Here is a 26,364-nt window from a genome sequence, read left to right on the forward strand (position 1 = left end):
CATATATTAAGATAAGTCCCACGATATAGCTCTTGGGGGTTGGAGTGGGCAAGACGACTCTTAATCCGCGTCCGTCGATCAACATGCACCGATCGTTGAATGGTGAAGAGGATGCACCATGAACTTCCGTGGTCATAAGGTTATTATTCTTTAATAGGTGAATGCATCTCAAATTCAGGCCGTCCAGTCAACGAGCCACCTTTTGAATGGATCATATCCCGGAACTCGTACTGGTTGGATCGTCCTGACCATTTGATCTGTACCCTAACTATTCTACGGTCAACTAGCTTCAATAAAAGGTCCAAATGGGAAACGGATTGGCTACTCCCCCTGCCACCAGCCCCGTGGCTGATGGTCGGTGCTCTGTGGGCCCCACCATGGTGTATGTGTTTCATCCATTCCGTTCATCAATTTTTACAGATCATTTTAGGACTTGATCCCAAAACCGATAGAGATATAAATCTCTGTTGGACCACACCACAGGAAAACAATAGTGATTGGATATACCCCACAAAAATCCTCTTAGGTCCCACTGTACTGTTTATTTGACATTGTTGATTAGGTCATACAGGCCCAGATGAAGGTAAAAAACAAATATAAGATTGATCCAAAACCGTTATTTCTCCCAATTTTTTTTTACGGTCCAAGTTTATTAAACACTGTTTCCTGCAATGTAGTCCAATTGAGTTTGAGATATACCTCTCTTATATTATAAAATGATCTAGAAAAATAGATGGACGGCATGGATGAAACACATACATCATGGTGGGGCCCACGGAGGAGCACCGAACACCAGCCATTGGCTGGTGGCAGGGGGAGTAGCCGATCCGTTTCCGTGCAAATGGAGCTTTTGTGCATCTTGTGAATTTTACGCGGTCTTGTCCAATTGCAAATTATGCATTGGACGGTCCAGATGGATGAACAAGGTGAAGCTAATGGCGTTTTAATGTACAGAAGACGTTTCACTCCCCATGGTTCTATTTAGCTCCCTCATAGTAGATGGGGCAATCGCATTGTTGATCGGGACCGTTGATTAGCTGGGCCAAGGCAATGATGGGCTGCGGACGCCACACACACACACATATATATAGTGATTTGGCAGGTGTGACCACTCCGGGGCCATAGCACAGGGAACAATGTGAGAGAGGACGCTCACCCTTGATTTGCGTTGCGCCAACATGAATAGCAACTCCTTCATCCATGCCACAAGAATGGTAGGAACACCATAGATTATATGTACACAACACAGTGGGCTGTTCACATAAATCAAGGGTGAGTGTTTCCTCCCAACATTTACCCCACAGTGTGACCCACCTAATTCACAGACGAGACTAATTTTCAGGCACTGGAGGTAACGTGCACTGACACATCTGGTGGACGGGTTTGATTTCATTCGTGTGTTACGTGGGACCCACATTCGGTGGTAACGGTACCACTGGAGCGAGCCACACGACAATTTGCTTGAATCACCGTACGTATTCACGCAACAAGGGCGAAATGGCGCGTACGCCGGTACGTAGTACTTGTAGTTAGAAGAAAAACCTTGATCCGATGTGAAGCGTGATGATCCATACTCATGCACGTACAAATTGCACACGTGGCACGTGTTTACCTCAATCATACCGTTCAAATATGCCACCGTAAGAATACAAATAATAAAATAAAATAATAAAAAATCTTGCCGCATTGCCACGTCAAGTGATGGTGACGATTAATGGTCCATCGCCAACAGATCGCCGATCACAATCGGGGGAACGAATTTGGGGTTAATACTACGGGTGTACGTGAGCCGATTCGAGTCTAGCTCGGCTCGGTTCTTTCACTAGGCACACCCAACTCAGCTGGGCTTGGTGACCGAGCAAGCATGTCCAGCTCAGCTCAGCTTGATAAAAAACCGGACCAGCTTGATCTAAGTTTGAGACAGTTTCAAGCTTTCGTGTGGTGGGCTCACACAATAAAATACCTCAAAAACATAAAAATTCAAGTGGTGGAGCTAATGGTTGGATTGGCATGATTTATTGTGTGTGCCATCGTCATGGACGGGCACAAGATCATGCATAGTTTGGAAGGGATGCACAATCTATTGTGGTTACAATTTGGGAAATGTCATTCCGAAGGAAAAGAAAGAAAAACAGGTGGAATGAAAAATAAATTTTACATTGTTTTCATTTTGGCAAGATTTTCCATGAAATTGGCTTCCATTTTCAAATTTTTTATTGATTGAATCAAACTTTCTTAGAAATTATTGTTGCAACGATTCAAATTTGTAGAAGCTAGTTTTGCCTATGAATTCGTCGGTGCACCAAGGCACTCAAAGAAGAAGGTACAACAACGGAAGATGGAAACATGCCATATCTGAATGTAACTTTAAAAGGAAAAGAATGAACTACATACCATACATGTTTTGTGGTGGTCTAATTTTCAAGCCATGGCACACCACCCAAACTACCTAGATCTTACATATGCACGCCATATTGGCTGGGAGAGGGACGAGAGAGAGAGAGAGAGGGGGGCGTAGTCGTGTAGGTTTGGGATGAGCAGGGAGAGGGACGAGAGAGAGAGAGAGAGAGAGGTGAGGGGCGCTGGACGAGCAGTGGCCAGGGCACGGAGAGAGGGAGCAGGGATAGGGTGCTGGGTTAGGGCGGCCTTGTTTAGAAAAGGGGGGATTGAGATTTAAGGTTTTTTCTTATATATATAATACCGAGTTGAGCGAGTCGATCCGAGTTAAGTCGAGTATCGATATGAGTCAAGTCAAGTTGGGGTTAGCTCGAACTCATTTTCGAGCTGTAAAAAACGGCCCGACTCGGATCGAACTCAGTTTCGAGTCGGGCCGAGTTGAGCTTTTTCGGGCTGAGTTGAGCGAGCTAATCAAGCTAGCTCGGTTCATGTACACCCCTAATTAATATAAAGGATTTCTACCTCAAAATTCCTTGGAAATGGGAATATTCCTACAATGCTGGTGATTAAAAATTCCATAGGGATACTTTTCGGAACGAAATTGCTATATGCTCTGGACTTTTTTTTTTTAAATAAAAAATAAAAATCAGAGAAAGTTAAAAGCAGATTAGCTGGTGTAACACACACCATTGATTGGGCTGGTGTGGATAAATGTCTACAGAGACTAGCACTCAAGCTTCTAGAAATCAAAGTTACATGGTCCCAAGATGATATTATCATATCCACATAGTTCATCCATCTGATGACATCATTTTAAAGCATTATCTCAAAAATGAGTCAAATCGAAAGCTCAAGTGGACCACACCACAAATAGCAGTAGGACAATGATTCTTACCATTAAAACATTCATGGGTCTACTATAACATTTTTTTTAAAAAAAAATCTAATATACAGCTATACATGGTTAATTCATGTTCAGCTTGGCATAGCTTGACTCGGCTCGGCCAGTAGCTAACCCCATATTGAATTTAGCTTGGCTCAATCTTCGAGCCTGTCTGGCCAGCTCAGCTTGGTTCGCTTAATAGATTGGGCAACTTGAGCCTATGCAGCATTTTATCAAATACTTAGAATGCATATTAAATTTCTCATATAATGCAAAATAGTAACGACATTTTACAAGTATTTCATCAAACACCCCGCATACAACATCAAAATCAAACAAAATCAAACACCCACCAAGTAACATCAAAACCAAATACCTAGCAAGCAACATCAAAATCAAACACCAAGCATATCCATTATTTCCTCACCAACACTTTGTTGAGTCATTTCATCAAACGCTCATCGAGCAACATCCATAGCTTAATAACTAAGGCACTGATCATATCTTAATAACTAAGGCACTAATCTGATTTGATCCAAGTTGAGGTTTGATATGAGCCGAGTTGAGCTTGGGTAACCTTAAACTCAGCCCAAAATGTTTTCAACCTTCAAAAACCAACCTGACTCAGTCCACAAACAGCTACTACCCGAGATAAGTCGAGCTTTTTTGAGTTGAATCAAGCTGAGCCGACCGAGCTGACTCAGTGTACAAGTCTAATATAATATATCCATAAAGTCATATAAACATGATGAAGAGAAAAACCAAATTTCACATTAATCCAAAATTTACGTGATCCAAAAGGGTTTCAATGATAGACATCAAATCCACGCTCCAGGGTTCACTTGGTCTTTGGACCGGTCTTATCATTTATCTCAGGCCCAACGGCGAGCTAGCCAAATGGATTGATGATTTGGATATAGCGCATACCTTAGCACCATAGAGTAGGTGACGTCAACACACCAGCCACCTGGGTAGTGAATGGTACACCAGCCAATCCACTTGGGGAGACCATGTGATATTTGTATAACATCTCATCCGTCCAACGTAAGCACCTTACCGTCACGATTACATGAAAAAGAATCTGTTTGATCGAATTATTAGATGGGCTACACTTGAGTTTGAATGTCCTTAAAGTGGTGTACGTTATCTATGCGACACGTACCATGTGGTCCAAAATTCTTAATTGCTTAAAAAAAAAAAAAGGGCAGTTAAGTAATTTCACTTGTTAAGAAGTCCAGCCAGGAATTTTGGCTCATCGGGTCGCTATAGGGTGAATTACGAGTGCCCCTGGCGGTAAAAATACAAAAATAAAAGAAAAGAAAAACCTAAAAAATAAAGAAGAATAAAGAAAATGAAAAGAAAGAGAAAGAAAAAACCGGCAAAGGGAACATGGGGCGGAAAAATAAATACTCAGGACTGAGAGCGTTGGAGACTTGGAGTGAAACTGTGACGGGAAAGATACTCCGGCTTTGTATGGCGCTTGATACTCATGCATTCAGAAACTGTACACTTTGCAGAATGGAACCCAAATTAAACCGATTAAATTGTAGATCTCACCTTGGATAATTCAATTCCAAGGTGAGATCTGTACACTTTGCAGAATGGAACCCAAATTAAACCGATTAAATTGTAGATCTCACCTTGGATAATTCAATTCCCAAGAGCACTAACTTAGTCGAACAATCATAATTTCTGATTAGAGGCACTTCAGTGGTGAAATAAGGCTATTAGATATTTTTCATTTTTAACCGTCCAATAAGTGTCCACACCAATCTGATAATCAGCAATCAAATAGCTTCAGATCCTACCCTCTGATTCGTCGATGCTTGTTTTTCATTTCGGACGTGGATTGCTGATGCCCGTCGGCACAGAGAGTTCATGTGGTCGGAAGCTGTGTGGGGCCACAGATATTGCCATGACAAATCCACTCCGTACATCAGTTTTGATGGACCACGTAATGGTAGGAATTGAAAACTGACGCAGTTTTGATACGTCTACTGTTGAAACCTTCCCGGAGCCTATCAGGATGCTTATATTCCATCCAAACCGTTCACAGGCTTATTACCACTCAGATAAACTTTAGGTACAAATATCATCTTGATACAAAACTTCTTGCCACCGTAAAATTTTCAGCGGTGGGCGTTCAATCCCCGCTTTTTCGTGTGGTATAGTCTACATGAGATTTACATTTGCCTGATTTTAAGAATCCTGGCCCGTCGTGGTCTTTCAAAACTGATGGACGGAGTGGATTTGTCACCGGCATCTATGCGTACCCCACACAGCTTCCGACCGTGGGAACTTCCTGTGCCCGGGGTCACAGTCAAACCATGTCCATTTCTAACCGTCCAATAAATGTACACCAATCAGATGGTCAGACGATGGCAATCTAAACAAATAGCCATAATTTAAGACAGTCTAACATAACTTTCTCGCATGAAACGTTTGCAATTTCCAAGCGATTTCGACGTATTCGTGTATGATCCATATCATCGGCCAGAGTACGAAAGCTTGCGGAGCACTCTCTGTGAACGGCTGCATGACCGACCAGCGTGCCACATGTCACATCTGTCTTAGCTCGGACCGTAGGGTAGAGCGTACCGAATTAAAAATATATAAATATAAATATAAATATATAATAATTATTAATAATTTGTACGAAAGCAATATCAGCCTGCTTTACCTGCTTTTAAATAAAGTTCTGGAACAAGCCAGAAAAAGAAAAAAAAAAAAAGAGGAAAAAATAAAAAAAGGTGGAAAAACACGAATTCCTTCTCATTTCACCTCTCTGAAAAGCCTCCCAAAAAAAAAAAAAAAATAAAAAAAAAATCCCTTCACTCCTCTCTATTTATCTGTCTCTCCTTTCCCTTCCGGTTCGAAAATTCTCATTTTCTCCCTGCATTTTCAGAAATTTCCCCCTTTTTCGACCGAAATTACCCGTTGATTTTGCTATTTTTCCTTTAATATGGTAAAAATCGAGAAAAGTGAGAATTTCAGGAACCGATTTTTCACAGAGGAGATGAATTTCCTGACTTGAATTTGAATTTTCTGTGTTTTTTTTTTTTTTGCTGGATCGGGTGATTTTTTTTTTTTTTTTTTTTTTGTGTGTGTGTTTTCCCGGTTTTAAATTTTTTACTATAGGATTATTATTTTTTTTTAAATTTTATTTGAGTGGGATTTTTGTAAGAGAGATTATTTTCATGTGTAGGGTTTAGGGTTTTAGATCTCGGGTTTAGGGTTTGAATTTATGTTCTAGATTATGTTTTCTTGAGCCGTTTTGTCTGTAGAATCAGTGCCTGGTTAGAATTGTTCAGTAAGAGGCTGGAATTCCTAATCTCTAGGTTTTTGGTTCCGGTTTTTAAGTTAAGATTGGGAAATTAGGGCTTCTTGTGAGCGAGGAGGATTGAAATCTGGACTTGTTTTTATAGAAATCTTTGAACGTGTTGTTGTTTTGGATTCTATCAGTCTAAATTCCTGGGAATTAGTTTTTTTTGGGGGTTTTTGTTGGGATTCTAGGTGGAATTCAGAAGTCCGGGGATTTAAAGTGACAGAGGATTGAAATTTGTTTTTTGGTTGAAGGCTTTGTATCTGTTTGGGATTTCTAGGGTCCTTAATGGTGTTTAAGGTGTTTTGAGTTCGATGCTTGGAAGTGAGAGAAGCGTTTCGTCTGTCCAGATCTGAGCCAGGAATTATGTCGGGTAGAGAGTCTTTTGGCGGCGTCAGCCTGCAGAAAAACCCAGTCCCATCGCCACAGCAACCGCCCGCCATGCCAAACATGCGGTTAGCTTTCAGTTCCGAAGGAGCAGCGGTGTACAAACCCATCATGGGGAGCCCTCCGTCATACCCGAGCGGTGGCAGTGCTGATGGTCAGACCGCACCGATCACCCAACATGGGCTTCACATGAGTGAGCCGATGAAGAGAAAGCGTGGACGGCCCAGGAAGTATGGCCCTGATGGCACCATGGCCCTTGCACTGACCCCTGTCTCGCCCCCTGTCCCGCCGTCTGGTGGAAGCGTTGGTGGCGGGTTGTCTTCACCAACATCGCCATCGGCAACGTCGATGAAGAAGGCGAGGGGGCGCCCGCCGGGTTCTGGAAAGAAGCAGCAGATGGCTGCCTTGGGTAATTTCCTTCCCCTCATCATTTTATTGCTTGGTTTAATGGTTCTTTGGTCTTGTTCTGATGTTCATTTGCATTATGTTGGCCTGCCACATGATGGGGCTTTTGCATAGAAGTTTGGAATCTTTAATTTGCATGGGATCTCATTGCAACATGCACTTGGCTTTAATGCTTTGATGAAATGGGGTTTGTTTTTGCTTCAGTTTCTGTTTGTTTGTCTTTTTAATAGTTTGGTCATTCATAGGAATACGAAATGGTTATTACTTGATAGAGATACCGGGAAATGGGTCTGTAAAAAAGATGAAAGTAGGGCATTTCTTTTTGCTGGGAATTGGGTTTTCTTGGATCCGATCCAAGAATTTAATTTGCAAAATTACCCATTTGCCCTTGTTGGCCTAGTTATTATTATCATTGGTAAATAATTGGGTTATTGTGATATTATGTATCCAATCACTGTTTTGATAGTGGATGAAATTTCTTGTTTAGTGGTAGAGTTGTTGATGATTTTTTTATTGAAAGTTCGCTTCTTCTTCTTCTTCTTTTTAAAATTTTTTCTTTTTTTTTTTTAAATTATAAAAATCCTTGCACGTTTTTCTTCTGAAATGAGTAGTGAGAAACTGCAAATTTAGTTAGTGATTTTCTTACGTGTTATTGTGATCATTAGGAGCTGGCTGATATAGAAAATAAACACGGGATGATTACCCATAAAAAACAGGATGAAATTTAATCTTGTCAGGTTTTTACTGTTTTTCCCCCATTTCTAAAATCCAACTTTAAATTCTTAATTGCAAAATGGTAGATAGAGCATGATTCAACGTTGGGGTTCTCCGGTTCAAACCCTGCTTACCTATAAAAAAAAAGGAAAAAAAGAAGAAAAGGGTAATTGCATACTTATTTATTTCTTGAAAAAGTAATTGCATATATACGAACATATCATGTACACATGCAGAGACACGCGTGCGCACACACACACACACACCCCATGTGTGCTCCTATGGTACCGGTACCACCACTTGGTGGTGGTACCAAACTATTGTGGGGCCCACATTATGCGTCCATCCAATATGCTCTGTCCATTATGTTGGCCCCCCATGTTCACTGCATAGCTCAAAAATAGTCTGATTCAACACTTGAGTGGGCCACACGGTAGGGAACAATGTCAAATCATGATTAAAGCCTCTAAGTTCATGTGGTATTGCCCATCTGATTTTTGCTATGTCTCTTCACCCTGGTCAGGTGTGTTTGATGAATGGCTTGGATGACATACACAACATGGTGAGCCCCACAACTTTCTAGGAGGTTTTATTGGTTTGGCATCCCCTATGGTGTGGCCCACTTGATTTTTTGTCTGGGCTGAATTTTGGGCCCATGGCCTAACATCAAAGGGCGACCCCAATGGATGGGTCGATTTTTTACCCACATTACATAGGCACAATAGCTTGCTACCACCACTATGATGTATGTATGCATGTATTACACACATATAATAGATATCACACACACATGTATGTATGTATGTATGTATGTGTATGCACACACACATGCATGTATGTATGTATGTGTATGCACACACACCTGTAGGTGCGCAAGCGAGCATTTTTCTATATATGTATGTATGTTTGCACACACATACATATATAGATTTATGTGTGTGTGTGTGTGTGTGTGTGTGTGTGTGGTACTATGAGGTTGATCTCATGGGAGCTTCCCATGAGGTTGAGCTCTATGGGCCCTTGATGTGTGATGGATATCCATCCCATTAATCAGATGCACCCTTCCATGGTGAGCCATGGCCCTAAACATCAGGCCAATCCATGACTTAGGTGGGCCACACCATGCACACACACACACGTGTATATCCATATGAATGTGTGTGTGTATATATGCACATATATAGATATGTATGCACATATATAGATATCTCTGTATATATATAAATATAGAGGAATGCTAACGTGCGCACCAGTTCATACGAGTTCTTGTGAGAACTTTTTCAGAACTCATCTCCTGTGACATGAGTGTAAAATTTGAACCATCCATGTGATGCAACACCCAATGAAACCCTTGCGGCCCAACTTTCACCCCTATCTAAAATTTTTGTGGGCCACGGCAAAAGAAAGACAAATCAAGGGAGGAAACTGTTTCCTTTTTCCATGGCCCACCAAAGTTTTGGATCAGGGTGAAAGTTGGACCCTAGGGGTTTATGGGGTGCTACATCACATGGACGGTTTAGATTTTACGCTTATATAACGGGAGATGAGTTCTGAAATAGTTCTCACGAGTTTTAGTGAGAACTGGTGCTCAGGTGAGCATTCTTCTATAAACATATATAGATATGTATGTGCATATATACATATATGTATACACACACACATATAGATATGTATGTGCGCGCGTGCACATATGTAGATATGCATGTGCGTGTGTATACATATATAGAGTTGGGCACGGGATGACTCGACTCGATCTGAACCGAGTTGACTTCGTCCAATCTGAACTTAAACCGAGTCGAGTTCGGGACACCCAGTAACTTGACTTGAAATCCAACTCGGTACTGACTCGACTCGATCCGAAACTTGACTCGTACATATATATTTAAAAAAACTTAGATCTGAGATGCCGTGTAGCTGATGGAGAGGCTGCAATTCTGGAAAGTGCACCTAGGTTTTGAGTTGTGATTTTAGCCCGTGGATACCCGCTGCACCCGACTTGACTCGGTGCCGACTCGACCCGACTCGGTACTTGTGACTTGGTCGGACTCGGTCCGGATTCGTCCAGGCCAGACCCGGACTCGGATTGGGTCAGGCATGCTAGACTCGGTGCTGAGTCGGGTCGAGTTCGGGTAAGGCCTATTTCAAAATCGGATCGAGTTGGGTCAGCCCTAACTCGGTCTGACTCGACTCGGTGCCCGGCTCTATACATATAGATATATATGTATATATGCATATATATAGATATGTATGAGCGTGTGTATATAGATACATGCATATATACACACACATATAGATATATATGCACGCACACACACACACAGATGTGTGTGTATATTATATTTATACACGCACAATATATATATATATATATATATATATATATATGTGTGTGTGTGTGTGTGTGTGTGTGTGTGTGTGTGTGTGTGGTGAAATGCTCACATGTGCACTAGTTCTCATGAGTACTTGTGAAAACTTTTTGAGAACTCATCTCACGTGATATGGGCCCAAAATCTAAACGGTCCACGTGATGCAACACCCCATGAAAGCACAGGGCTTAACTTTTACCTTGATCCAAAACTTTGGTTGGCCATGGCAAAAGGAAACAATTTCCTCCCTTGATTTGCCTCTCTTTGCTACTGCCTACCAGAGTTTTGGATTGGGTTGAAAGTTGTGCCCTAGGGGTTTCATGGGGTGCTGCATCATGTGGACCGTTTGGATTTTGTGCCCATGATATGTGTGCGCAGGTGAGCATGACTCTATATATATGGTCCAACTAGTTGGATGTCCGACCCATATGTATATATATATATTCCAACCAGTTGGATGTCCAGCCACCATGGAAATTGGCCATTAATAAATGGTAATAAATATTCTTTGTCAAAAATTAATAGGTCTTTTGCCTTGGGTGGACCTTAAGTCCAATTGGTTGGATATCCAACCACCTTGGAAATTTGATAGGTTTGTTTTTGTTTATTTATTTATTTATATGATTTTATCCATAGGCATAAACTTGGATCATTCACTTGATGGTCGGATTGGATTTTGGAAACACATCACAGTGGGGCCCACCTGAGCCGGCCAACCCCTTTGCTCGCATGTAACACATTTATGGTCTGGCCCGCAGGAGACCAACTCTCTCTCTCTCTCTCTATATATATATATATATAGAGAGAGAGAGAGAGAGAGAGAGAGAGAGAGAGAGAGATGTTCTCTTGGGAACCGGTTCTCATGGGAATTGCATGAGAACTTTTGACACGTGATGTGGGCACAAAATACTTTTGACACGTGATGTGGGCACCAAATCCCTAGTCCACTAAATGAGTCACTCCATGAAACCCCTAGGGTTAACTTTTTGGCCCGATACAAAAATTTGGTGGGCCATAGCAAAGTGAGAGGCAAATCAAGGGCACAAGCGTTTCCACTTTGCTATGACCCACCAATTTTTTGGTCCACCTAAGGGGTTTCATGAGGTGACTCATCTAGTGGATTTGTGGCCACGAAGTTCCCATGAGAACTGCGAAAGGTTCCCAAGAGAGCATTTTTGAGTGTACACCCATTAACTAAAGAATGACATTAAAGGATATAATATTAGAAAAGAAGCGATTTGAGTATCAAAAGATTTTCAAAAGGAAATATCATTTCGACTTCACACACCAGACCTCAAAAGAAAAGATAAAACGATTAACACTATTTATAAAGAAAATCAAAAGAATTTAATTCTGATAATGAGTGTCAGAACACAGAAGAGTCTTTTGAAATTCAGGCAAATGGATTATTTAAGACATTTATTACAGAAAACGAACTATTATTAACGTCCAATTTGAAGAAATTCCAGACTTAGCTATCAAAGTTTTTATGGAGGATCTTTATACGAATGGAATTTAGATGGTCTTATTGAGTATTAATTGGTTCAACTCTGTACTAATAATGATATATTATAATGCTTGATACAGAAGAGTCTATTGAAATTCAGGTAAATGGATTATTTAAGACATCAATTTGCACAACAAGAACAAAAAATTATTACAGAAAATGAACTATTATTGACCTACAATTTGAAGAAATTCCAGACTTAGCTATCAAAGTTTTTATGGAGGATCTTCATACGAATGGAATTTGGATGGTCTTATTGAGTATTAATTGGTTCAACTCTGTACTAATAATGATATATTATAATGCTTGCTTGGCTCAAGGAAACGTGTAAAACAAAATCTAAGCTTAGTCATAACAACGTTTTTAGGATAATTAAGAGGATGGTGGGATTATTATCTCATCGAAAATTAGAGATAGTTATAAGAACTGTTGTTAAACGAGATTTTGATGGATACACGACGCTTTCTAAATAAGGAGTATATAAACGATCAGTCTCACGAAATCTTCCCTCTTTGCCTTCAATTACATCTGAAAATGACTTCCGAATGAATTAAATACATGCAATAAGATAAGAAGGCTTCTTATTTGACAACAACAAAAGCACTTTTTTCATTCTTTAATATACCGGGGGATTTCACTTGGAAGAGAAAACATTCCATACTAATGGATTTGGGTCCATGACCATGCACGAGTTCTTGTTCATATTATGTTTAAATGTTTTAACACACTTTGTTGATACTCTCAAAGATTTATGAGCAGAAACTAGAGAATAATTAACAAATTTACGTTGTCACACCCTTCTAACAGATTTTCGATGGTATGAAGATGTATTTTTTTTTATTGTACATATTATTTTTAAATATTTTAACACACTTTGTTGATACTCTCAAAGATTTATGAGCAGAAACTAGAGAATAATTAAAAAATTTATGTTGTCATACCCTTCTAACTGATTTTCGATGGTATGAAGATGTATTTTTTTAAAGGTCTTTTTATAGCAAATCCTAATGTTGATTTTGGGTTTTCCTCCATCATTTGGGGAAAACTTATGAAATACTTTGAGAGAACTAAATAATGGAAGCCTGAATTATGATAGATATACCTATGGTGATTTAATTTAAAAAATAAATAAAGTAGGTTTGATATTATACAAAGATTTAAAATTAAAAGACCAATTGCATAAGAAAAAAAAATGGTTGGTAAAAAAGAGCTAGGAGATTTTGTTACCAATTTGGATATGAGCCCCTTGTAAATCCATAAAAAAAAAGGGCCATGAGAAAATTTAAAGCAAAAAGACATGACAAATATAGAAAGCGTAAAAGAAGCACTAAGAGAACAATCGATAAGAAAAATCAAAAGGTCAAAGTCCCAACCTGTTACAGTTCTGAAAGTTCATCTTCTTTCGACAAAGAAAAAGAAAATGAAGTTTGTAATTGTTGGTTGTCTGATAGTGAAGACTATTCCTCGTCTCTATCAATGTTCTCAGTTCTCCCTATAGTTGAGGGTTCGATTCCCCACCTTGGCTTTACCCGATACACGTGGTTGTGGGTGATTGCGTGTATCTGCAAGGAATAGTCTCACTTCAAAAAAGAGGTGGGGACACCCTGTGTCTTTAAAAAAAAAAAACATGTCAAATTCGGAGACAGAGAAAATATATATGAAAAGAACTTGTTGAAAATTCAAAAGTGAAACAGGAAAGAGGAAAATTAGGAAAAAAAATTCTATTGGAGAACTCTTCAATAAGTTAAAAACCAAAGATTTTCTAGGTGTTATGCTTTAAGACCTCCAAAGAGAGCTCAACAAAACAAAAAGAAAATTAAAAGAATCACGAAAAAGAATAGAGGAATTAGAAATGGAAAATGAGGTAAAAAAATGTGCAAAATAGCGAAGTAAGAAGAAGAAGAAGACTCGATATTAACTAAAAAAATGGTACAATAACATATGAATAAAGTCAAAATTGTTTAGTGTATAAATCACATGCTTAATTGATAGCGAAGCTGATGCTAATTGCATTGGAGAAGGATTAATTCCCTCTAAATTCTTTTAAAAAACCAGCTACAGCATGGGAACTGCGGCTGCAAAACGAATGATTATCAATTTCAAATTCCCAAATGCACTCATTTGTAAAAGTGCTAAATGTATTCAGATTATATTTGTTATTGCAAAAAGGACTACGAGAAGAAGTAATTTTTGGAATGCGATTTCTCCTAAAAATTCAACATTTTTCTATTGATTCTCAACATCGTCATACTATGGGTAATTATGAAATAATCTTTGGATTTACTGAGATATTAAAATTTGGATAAGTCAATGAATTAAATAATCATATTTCTCATAAAGAAAGTTATATAAAAGATTTAAAAGAAAAAAAATCAACTTGTTAAGAATAACAACTTATATTTCTCAAGAAGGGTTCAAAAGAAAACTTCAAAATTTCAAAATAAACTAGAAAAAGATTATTGTTTTGATCTTCTATCAGCCTTCTGGCGTAGAAAGAAACATCTTGTATTTCTTACCTATGTCCCCGAATTTGATGAAAAGAATATTCCTACAAAAGCTCGCTCATCGTAGATGGAACCCAAACTATTGGAATTATGTGATAAAGAAATAGAACTGATTAAAAGGGAATTAATTGGAAAATCTTAGTCTTCCGTGAGTTGTGCTTCGTTTTATGTAGAAGTGTTGCATAACTCGAAAGAGTAGCTCTAAGACTGGTTATTAATTATAAACTACTTTTTAATTATTAATTTATCGAAAAATATATCTACCATCGAAAATCGGTTAGGGTATGACAACGTAAATTTATTAGCCATTCTTCAGTTTTTGTTTCTATATCTTTGAGAGTACCTGCAAAGTGTGTTAAAATATTTAAACACGATGTGTAAAAATGATCATTTATATACTCTTGATTTAGAAAGTGTTGGCTTTTCGTCATGATCTTTTTTGATGATAGTTCTTATTGATTATTTTTTAATTTTCAGTGAGACGATAATCCCAGCATCCTCTTAATTATCCTAAAAACCTTGGTATGATTAAGCTTAGGAATTGTTCCTATGTGTTTCCTTGAACCAAGCAAGCATTAGCATACATCATCATATTGTTACAGAGTTGAACCAATTGATATTCATTAACACCATCTAAATTTCATTTGTATGAAGATCATTGAAATTTTGATAGCTTTAAGTCTGAAGTTTCTTGAAATTGTAGGTCAACTAGGACTGGTCTTTTGTAATAATTTTTTGTTCTTGTTGTGCGGATTGATGTCTTAGATAATATATTAACCTGAGGTTTAACAAACTCTTTTGTATTTTGACTTTCATTATCCAAATTAGATTCTTTTGATGTTTTTTTTTTTTTAAAAGATAGTGTTAATCATTTTATCTTCCCCCTCAAGGTCTAGTATATGAATTTGAAAGAATATTTCTTTTTTGAAAATCTTTTGATACTCGAATGTGCTTCTTTTCTAATATTATTCCCTTTACTGGCACTCTTTGAGTAACATTGGAAGATTTTTAACAATAGTTGCCTGTTTTGTTTTAGGCTTCTCTTAGTTTAGTAAAGATTTTATTATCTCTATTCGATTACCGAGAGTATATAGACATAAATTGATATAGTTATTTTTCTCAATAATATAAAACAAATGTTCATTATTAACTAGTCTTGTATTTTGCTTTAACATATTATTGTTTTTAAAGGGAGGGTTGATCAATCGTTATACTTAATAGTCTCGAAAGGGGTATGGATTCATTGTATTTTCTTTTTGTTTGTTGTCTGAAGTTTCTCAAGACTAAAAAAGCCTTTTTGTTATAATGGCAAAGGTCAGGTCGTTATAAGATTTAAACTTGTTAAACAAGAAAATATTTTTCTTTTGTTCTCCATCTGATAGTACTAATCTTTTATGATGGATTCTTTTTCTTCTTTAGAGAAGTTAGTAAAAAACTAATGTTTTAACCGATGAGAGTTCACCTCTTTTCTTAATAATTCATTATCAATAATAATAAAAAACCAGGTTCTTTATACTCTACAATTGTTAGAATATTTATATTTAAATCTTATTCTGTCGGGTTTAGGTTTTAATAGAGATTGAATTTTCCTTTTCATACACTGGAAATGAAATTCCTGAAGGTCTTGGTAATGGCTCATTATATTCATTTTTTAAATTGAATGAAGCTACCGAAGAGGGGATTGACGATGTAGAGTGCCTAGAAGATGAAGGATGATAAATAGTAAGAGGTAAAGCATTTTGTCTACTAAATCTAATTTTTAATTTTCCATCGGCATGTTTTGCTATCGAATCAATTTGATCATTAACTTGTGGTTGTATTGGTTGTGCATCCTCTATTTTCCTTTGACCAGATAAATTCACTTCATCTTTGGAATTCTAACATTATTTTTGAAATTTGTCAAAAATAATGTTGTTACTCCTTTTATCTCATTTGAGGAAGCGATGTTAGGGACTATCAAGTTCTTAACTTTGTAGTATTTGTCATATGTGATACACTACATTAATATATATAATTTTAGGTTTCATCTTAAAACCTTGTGTGTGAATGCCTAGTGTTAAGGTTTCATGAACTTGGGGATCTCTTAAAGAAACTGAGAAATTTGGAGGACAATTGAAAAATGCAGGTCCATCATGTAGACTTGCTTCCACCATTTCAACTATAGAATCAATTAATTTCTCAAGTCTTTTGTCTCGAATATAGATAAGTGTAGATGTGTTTAACCCTAGTCTTGTGGAGGGTTTGATGGCTAGTACTAGCCCTATGCGAATGTAATTGTATTTTTTAGCATATTGGGTTAGAGTGTCTTTAGTGAATAGTTGGACGTTTTCTTCTTTTTCCATAATGGAATCTGTTTTGATGAGATGGACTTGATAGTAGAACATGCTGATGGAAAAGTAAAAAATCAAATTTAGTAGATAAAATGCTTTACCTCTTACTATTAACCATCCTTCATTTTCCAGGTACTCTGCATCGTCAATCCCCTCATCGGTGGCTTCATCCTATTTAGAAAATGAATATAGTGAGCCATTATCAAGACCTTCAGGAATTTCGTATCCAGTGTTTAAAAAGGAACATTCAGTCTGAGCCAAGGAAAACTTTGAACCTAAAAGGCTCAACCCAATACCAGAAGATAATTTATATAAGAAGATCAAAGAGCAGATGAAGGCTGATCTTATTAAAGCAGGACGTTCTATATCAGACGACAATTCCTTCGAAAAGAAGTTAAAAGGATCTTATCTATAAAAACCAATTTATATAATCTTTTATTTGCCATTGACTAGATAAATTTACTTCTTCCCATTTTATCAGTTTTGGAATTATAACATTATTTTTTAAATTTGTCAAAAAAAAAAAAAAGGTCGTTAATACTTCTATTTCTTTTGACTTTTGAGTAAGCATTGTCATGGACTATCGAGTTCATAACTTCGTAGTATATGCAATACAGGAGCAATATTTTCAGTTTTTGGTTTCATCATCTTAAAACCTTGTGTGTGAATGCTTAGTGTTGAGGCTTCATAACTCAGGGATCTCTTAAAGAAACTGAGAAATTTGGAAACTAGTTGAAAAATGCAGGTCCATCATGTAGTCTTGCTTCCACCATCCCGTCGTATGTATACATGTATGTGCGTATGTATCTCTCTCTCTCTCTCTCTCTCTCTCTCTCTCTCTCTCTCTCCATATATGTATATAGCCGGATGGGGTGAGCTCCACCTTGATGTGTTTCCCAAATCTGATCCGACATTTGGTATGTGACCAAATTTGAGGCCCGGGGCTTCAAAACCGGCCCCATTCGTGATTCACGTGGACCACACAATTGGAAACAGTGTATAGGGTGACACCCACCCTTCGAAATGTTTACCATGGTGTGGCTAACCTAAATTATGAATGGGTTTGATTTTTCGGCCCTAGGCCTAAATTTTGGTGTGGCATCTAATGGGTTGAGCGTATTTCACATAATCATCACCTTCAGCCTTGTAAAAAATCACTGGAGGACGTCTCTCTCCTAACTGTTTCCTTTGGTGTGGCCCACTTGAATCATAATTTAACCTGATTTTTTGGCCCTTTGGATCAGTGTGGATTTCATGTACACATCACAATGGGCCTCATAAAAAATCTAGGGCATGGGTTCGCCTCCCAACTGTTTCTCTTGGTATGGTCCACCTGTATCATGAATGGGGCTGGTTTTTGAGCCCTAGACCTAAAATTGGGCAAGCACCTGGTGGTCAGAGTGGATTTCAGAAACACATCATGTTGGGGCCCACCTGAGCTGGCCGACCTTTTTGCTCGGATGGATTGTGTTTATGATCTTGCTCCTAGGAGACTAATTCTCTCTCTCTCTCTTCATATATATATATATATATATGAACACGCACACGTGGCATCCAACCCTTCTAATATGTTGGCCCCACAATGAGGATCACCTAGTGCAGAAATCAGCCCTATCTACTCATCCGGTGGGCTGTACCGAAGAAAACAATTCTATCCATTGATAAACAGCAAAATCCACTTGATGAGTGGACATGGCTGATTTTTGCACAAGGAGAACCTTGTGATGGGGCCAACCCATTGGACGGATTGGATGTTGCACACGCATGAAAGGTTGGAAGTTATCCACGGGCTGGACTGTAACTTATAGTCCAACCAGTTGGACTTGAGACCTCTCTCTCTCTCTCTCTCTATATATATATATATATATATATATAATGCATAGTTATATAACACATACCCACATTATATATGATGTCTATGCATACGTATGTATAAATGTGTATGTGTATATATGTACATAAATACATACATACCCAGGCCCAAGGAGGACTTGGCCCTAGCTCTAGCACTACTAGGCTGGGCTAGGCCAGGGCCGGCCCTACAAGGAAAAGAGCGAAATGATTGAAAATTTGAAATAATCCATTTTAAGATTTTCTTCATCCATGACCAGTTCTATCATATAAATGGTTTTGATCATTGAAACATGACCCCACCCAGGTGCAAGTGTTTTAAACTACTCATGTATGTTGAATGGAAACCAACTCGCTAGTGTCTTTAAATCATCTGTTCTTTTTATATAATGGTGGCCCACTTGATGATTGGACCAGGCCAACAGGCCGGGCTGGGTCATTCATCATTACACATCGGGCCTAGATTCCTTTGGCCAAGTTTAGGGGTCCAAGCCCTTGACTATAGGATCCATTGCCACCCCATCTATTGCTACCACTAGTCATATTTTAAAGGAGAATGCTAATGTGCCGGCCTACATGGGCATGATAAAAATGTGCCCTAGCTTGAGGACAAATGTGGGACAGCCCAATCATTGGTCTAGTCTGTCCATATATTCCATTAGCAGGCCATGGTAAAAAAAAAAAGAGAATCACATCTATCAGATAGTCCTGACCATTCAATCACTAGCCATGCAAAAATATTGGTTTGAATTAGGCAGAAAAAATAGCTCTATTCATCAGCTTGAAACATCCATTTCATGTGCCTTGCTCAGTTTTGATTCCAAAGCACTTTGTTTAAATGATACTAACCATACGATTTATGGCTTGTGAAACTGACTGCTATGACAAAAACAACTAACATTCAAAAGGTCAGAATCATCTGATTGGTGTGATTTTTCTTCGTGGCATGCTGATGATGGTATGGAATAAAATCAATGGCGAATCCAGATTGATGATTGGGCTGTTCTGCACATCATTCAAAAACTTTGGGCACGATAGTAATGATCCCATGAAGGGCGCACTAGCATTCCCACCCCCCACTTTTTTTTTCCCCAATTAGAGAATCTTATGAAATGACCAAGAATTTGGGCATCGTTTAGTGTCGTTATCACATGCATGTAAAAATTTTCATGTTAAGTGTTGAACTTCGGATGTTAAATACAGTGATATTCTCTTATGTAGTAGCATGCTAATTATTTTCTTTAATTAGTTTAAAGTCTTCTTTTTCCAATATTTTGGCACAATTTATCTTTATTGAAGGAATGGGTTGCAGGATCTGCTGGAATTGGATTTACACCTCACGTTATCACAGTTAAAGCTGGAGAGGTATGTACTTTTTTCCCCCTAACATTGCATGTAAGCTTGTGTCTATGCACGCATTCCCTCAATATATTTGCACTGCATTTCTGCATGCAGACCATTGTTTTTTGAATGTATTGTTTGGTTTGATGACCTGTACTAACTCTTAATTAGTAAATAGGAAATTATGCCAGTTAACTAGTGCCACTTTAGATGAATAAAACATTATTCTGTTTTCTACTTAAAACTTGAAATCCAAATTCTTGATCTTCAATTTTCAAACTCTATACAGAAACATGAGGTTTTTCAAGAAATAAAACTGCTGGACAAGTGGTTTGCAGTATCCAGAGACTTGATTGAATCAATTAACTAGAACCATAATGAACTTTCTTGTTTTGATAATTAGATGGAACCAGCAATTTGGCAAGGCAAATTCCTAACTGTCGCAGTTTTGTTATGAAGGATAGAAGCTATGTGACTTAGGTTCTTTCCCCTGTTGGTGTTAGGGTGGACTTCATACTTTTGTATGATATGTTGAAAAATATATTATGTAAGTACTTTATCTGCTAATTTAGAAAATGTATGTATACAAAATAATATGTAGAAAATTCTATAATATTCTGCCAATAATACCAAAAATGGAGATATATTAAGGTCCTGCTTGTCTGTTTTCTTGTTTAGTTCATGTCTTCCATGGTATTTCTAGAAAGATATGCCATTACAGAAATCCTCCATCATTATCATTGTCATGTTAGCCTTACCCCAACCAATTGGGTTAGCTACATGAATCCGTTTCCGTCATTCAAACACTTAGGGCCGTAACTTCAGTTGGGCCCTGGGTCATCAAGTTTTTTCTTACTACCTCCACCCATGTAATTTTGGGCCTTCCTCTTTTCCCTTTTAGAGCCTTCAACTTGTACCTATTCACTCCTTCTAACAGGCTCAGTTCTTGGTCTCTGTTGCACATCATTACAAAAATACTATTTCAGATAAATATGTAAAACTGGATCTATTTAAACAGGCCTACATTAAAAATCCACGAATGTTATACAAAGAGTACTAGAAAAGGAGATACATTAGGGTTCTGTGCAAATAAACCATGTAGATGTGTCTACGTCGTTGTCTAACACTTCCGTCGTGCCAATATTTTTTTTCTAACTGGCATGTCCTTGATCCTTGGGACAATATTTTGGAAATGGTGTGTTCCTGATTTTTTATTTTTTTTTAGAAAGATAGAAGTGTGTTCTTGATCCCTAGAAAAAGAATCAAATTGATTATTAAGGTCAGAATTTAAATGGAATGACAATTAGGAAAATTCGTAATCTTTTCATAGTCTAAAACTCGTGAGATAAAAAGGTACAACTGATTTTTGTTGAACCATGAACTCAAAATTTTATTACATGTGTGCACATAGACGTGTGACTATTCTGGATGTAGAGGTATCATCCAATGCTCAGAGCAAGAATTTGTACTGTGCTGTTCGGGTTTTCAGTTTGTTTTGAATGGGGCTCATATCAACTGTTTGAATTACTGGACCATTGACCTCACCTGTAGAAAATGAAAACCTGAACGGTACTGTACAAAACTTCAGTCAAGGTATTGTATTGTACCTCTTGTATGCATATGATTGTCCATTAGTTTCACTGTTTGAATAATCATCCACCATTTGTATCTGATTCTGCTCTATTATATTTTCAATTTGTTTGATGCATGCACAAAGGTTTACAGTCCCATGCGCATGATCAGTGTAGCCCCACCGTGCAGCGAAAGCTGTAAAATAATAAGTCAAAGGGAGCCATTTTCATCCAACCCTACTAATAGATGCTCCCTTTCTACCTTTGGGAATAAATATAATGGTGTACACACTAGGAAATTATGCTAAAACTGACAGCAATGGGAACTCATAATCAAGTTCTTGTACACGAACAGTTTTAGAGAATCTTAGTGCACTCAATTTTATCTTGGTCGTGCAACAAGCCACAAGGAACTGTAGATGGCTTCTTATAATCTATTGACACCGAACATTAGCATTTGTTGTGCACTGTGCCTCTATTAGATTTCTAACTTCCCTTTCAAATGGCAGGCAAATTTTGTGTTGGTTAAATTTTTTGACAGTCTTTCTTATTGGAGAAACGCCAAGTGAACTTGTACGAGTGCTCCTTGTCAGTGCACTCTGTCAGTACTTGCCTCACATGTTGAAATGAGGGATGCATTTGTGAGACTGGAACCACCATCAGGTGATCACTACAACGTAGATGATGTTTCAAAAGTTAGGCCATGCTGATAATCAGGTGGACCTCAAGTGTCCTTAGATTTGGACTGTTTGCCAAATTTCTGTTAACCATTTGTTTGTTTTGCACATGTGTTGCCGGCATGATGTTCATATTGCCTTGATTTCTGAGAAATGGCATCTACATTGGTGCTTGCCTGATGAGTGGCTCTGATCTTGCACTCCTGCAAATTGTTTCCACTTGTGGGGCAAGCATAATTACAAACTGCACTCTAGCAAGTTCACTTAGCATTTCTCTTCTTGTTGAGAATCTATGTTCCTTCTTATAATGTTTGAAAGCATAAGGAAATTCTAGAACATTTCAGATGCCAAATATAATGACTATTTGTTTTCCAGGATGTTTCCTCAAAGATAATGTCATTTTCTCAGAATGGGCCTCGGGCAGTTTGCATCCTCTCAGCAAATGGTGCTATATCAAATGTTACACTTCGGCAGGCTGCAACATCTGGTGGGACAGTAACTTATGAGGTTTGTGAGATTGTAACTTCTACCTTTACTCACTCTCCTGTGTGGGAAACCTTTGACGCAAATGGTCTTTGGTTGAGCATGTTTATCAGTCCAAATGTTTATATGCACATAGAAACATTATTATCATCACTCTAGCGGGTGAGTTTGGGTTGGCTTAATGTATGGATTGATAAAGATGTTTCCAATAGAATTAGAGCTAGGTGGATAAAGTGGAGATGGGCTTTTGAAACCTTATACAGTATACCAAGTTGCAAGCGACACAGCACTTTTAGAAACACAATCCCCATGTTAGCCCCAAGACGTTGGTCTCTAACTAGAAAAGTAAATGCTTGAGCTTGAGAAGCTTCTGGCCCGGTGGGCCTGTAAAACTCACTAGGATAAGCGGTATTATTGAACCAGACAAAACAACAAGTGATGAAACCAAAGACAGATAAAACACCTAAACTATAAGACAAGTAGAGGAGTTGGTATTTATATCTCTGCCATTTCTTGTTGACATGGCTAAAAAATTAAGGTTGGTGTCCTTGTGACACAGGTTTGGTGGTAACCAACTGGTAACGAGCAATCGAAGGTTGGGTTACATGGAAAAGAAGGCAGATGCTAATAGCCATTAATAAAAATGGTTGCTGGTTTAAGATCTGAAGAAGGATAATTTCCATTTGATATCAGCCATGCAAGGAGTATCTTGTTTTAGTCAAAGCATAGTTATGATACCTCCTTGTTTGTCAATGTCTTTTTCATTTCTTACCAAATAACATGGGGGTATATGCTTCGAGAGCTAGCAGCGTGTCTAACCATTGGGGAATAAGTAAATTAAAACAGAATTAATATGGATTAGTGGTTGCCCTTTTATGGGGTTTATTACTTTCTGACTTCTGCTCAATCGAGGAATATATTCTCTGGCATATTGATGAAGGGAATATCCAAAGGATCATATCTTCAAAAATGTAATAATATATCCATAGGATCATGTATCATCAATACATCATGTTTTCATTTAAGGTACGCAGTGCATATGACTTCTCCAAAAATATATGCCCCCATTTGGTGTGCTGATGGATGGATTTTATCTGTGCTCTATAATTGTTACAGGGCCGGTTCGAGATCCTGTCACTTTCTGGGTCATTTCTTCTCTCGGAGAGCGGCGGACAGCGCAGCCGAACAGGTGGATTGAGTGTGTCGTTGGCAGGTCCCGATGGCCGTGTTTTAGGTGGTGGAGTAGCTGGACTTCTGACAGCAGCATCTCCGGTCCAGGTTTGTGTACCTTTAACTATACTTGCTTTTCTTTGCACTGTGTTTTTCTAGCACAATTGTCGATATTCTTGCAGAATTTCAATTTAATTTTGAAATTTTGAGTTATAATGATCTTAGCAGGTCTCACATCATTTCCTATGATATTCTACATGGTGTTTGTGTTCTTGGACTTCCTAGCAATATTTGAATGAATTGGCAATGGAATTTTGAATTGGAGGAGAGAGGAAAGCGTTTTTAAAGGATTGCTCCATTGAGAAACTAGGTTTAAACAATTTAAAAATAAAAACATGATTTTAATTAAAAGAATATGCTTTATTCACCTTTTGGTATTTTAGGTTTTTTCTTTTTTCTTCTAAACAGAATGGGGAAAATGTTCAAACAAGGTTTAAGCAGTTGGGTAATGAAAACACTTTGTTTAGCTTTAACACACATTCACATTTTTCCAATGGAAAATGCACTTTGTTTCTGTTTTATAGTTTACATTTCTGTTTTAGTCAGTAGTCCTGATATGCATTTATATAATATCAGTTATTTCTTTGCTTTACATGTGGACCTTTTCTGACGAAGACAAACTAAAAGCAACCCTGTCAGTAAACTATTGACTTCTACTTACGAAGAATGCAGAAGTTTAGCCCTTAGCTAACTGTTATTGCTGTAGAAAAAGGAGTCGGAATAACCTCTTTCAGTGCATGAACCAAGGAAATGTGTGTTTTTAAAGTATTTTCCTTGTCTGACAGTCTTACCTGGTTTCAAATGATATCAAACATTCTGCACAATGCCCCTTTAGGTTAGGATCTAGCTGATGCCTGATTAGGACTATTAGGAGTTGTAGGTTCTTTCTTATTCAACCATCATAGTCATTATCCTTAGTCTCTTCTTTCGAGTTTTGGTATGCCTGTGCACATGTAGATCTCAGCCCAACTATCTGCAACCTGAACATCCTAGCTGTTCATCTTGTGGGCCTCATCCTGTGTGCCCGGGCCAAAAAATAGACCAGTTCACTCATTGGGATGGTGGTACACTAAGAAAAAGTGGCTGGTTAATAGTGAAAGTTTGCCAGCAGTTCACATTCAATTTACACGTTTCACCTATGACCCACACTGACCTATTTTTGGCCTGGGCGTGTACTTGATGCGCATCTTGGATCTTGCACACATGCGGTGAATTGTCATGTATGTCTTACGGTTCCTCTTTTCACCACTGAACAATGGCGATCCATGTATTGGGTTTCTATAGCTGTGATTTGCTCAGAACATGTGTGAGACATTGATATCTGCAGTAATCTCTCACAGGTAGTTGTGGGCAGTTTCATCGCAGATGGGAGGAAAGAGTCAAAACCGAAGAACCCTTTGGATCCTTCTGCCCCACCAAAGCAAGGGGGTGAGGTAGCAGGGACTGGTAGCCCACCCTCACGGGGAACTCTGAGTGAGTCATCTGGTGGGCCTGGGAGCCCTCTCAACCAGAGCACAGGTACCTGCAATAACAGCAACCCTCAAGGCATGATGGCCAACATGCCGTGGAAATAGATAAGCTCTCTGTTACTGCTCCACCTCCCTGACACCATGTAACTCCTGGAGTCTGATGGAGCTTGACATACGTCGTCTGGGGCCCACCTGTATTCTCAAGCTTTTAACTTAATGTAAAACTTGTGTGCATGTGTGGGAGAAGGTCTCTAGTGATCTTCCATCTTGATGTGCTGACTGGAAAGTGCACCTGACATGGTCGAGTGCTGCTTTTCTTCTGGTGTAGTGTGAGTTGAGGGGAAAAAACACTTAGGCTTCACTCTAGCTGCTTTAGATCAGAGGGTGTTTGTTTAGTTGTATTATTTAGCTGTATGTTGATGTTCTATACCATTGTACCAATCAATATCATTGCTGGTTTTCTCCTCTCCTGTTGGCCTTTTCCTTTGTTGATCCAGATGGAAGTTACTGAGGACATTTTTGTCCTTGTGGCCAGTTTTTGGAAGTCCAACCAATCTGCCATTTTTTTTTTCTTTTTCCATCCTTCTTCTCTATAAGAAGCTGCAATCATTTCTCCATGAAGCTTTGAGAAGTATCTCTGGCAATGATCAGGTATGTATGGCATGAGAAATGAACCTTGAGAGAGTAGTGGTTTGCAAATGTTGTTGGAGGGAGTTGGTCCGTTTCTGGCAAAGTCTGAGAGTTGATATTCAGGCTCTTTGAAATTGTACTAGTGGCAGACGTTAGCTTAATTAGACCATCTACTTGTAGGAATCACATTGGATAAGTTAGTTTTCAATTTCAGATTGTTTTGATGTTTTTTAATCTCCAATTAATAAGTATTTATTTGTTGAACTTGGACAATTTGATTGTTTACAGGTTGGCCAT

General features: G+C 38.3%; 1 protein-coding gene across 1 annotated transcript; it reads left to right on the forward strand.

Annotated features, from left to right (window-relative positions):
- Nucleotides 1-6,384: 6,384 nt before the first annotated feature.
- Nucleotides 6,385-25,902, forward strand: LOC131219282 (AT-hook motif nuclear-localized protein 10). Its single transcript, XM_058214354.1, has 5 exons — nt 6,385-7,398; nt 19,979-20,031; nt 22,631-22,762; nt 23,855-24,016; nt 25,309-25,902. The coding sequence occupies exons 1-5, from the start codon at nt 6,969-6,971 to the stop codon at nt 25,540-25,542; spliced, it is 1,011 nt and encodes a 336-aa protein (XP_058070337.1). The 5' UTR covers nt 6,385-6,968; the 3' UTR covers nt 25,543-25,902.
- The last annotated feature ends 462 nt before the right edge of the window (nt 25,903-26,364 follow it).

Source organism: Magnolia sinica, chromosome 1 (assembly GCF_029962835.1).
Source record: "Magnolia sinica isolate HGM2019 chromosome 1, MsV1, whole genome shotgun sequence".
Classification (NCBI taxonomy): Eukaryota; Viridiplantae; Streptophyta; class Magnoliopsida; order Magnoliales; family Magnoliaceae; genus Magnolia; species Magnolia sinica.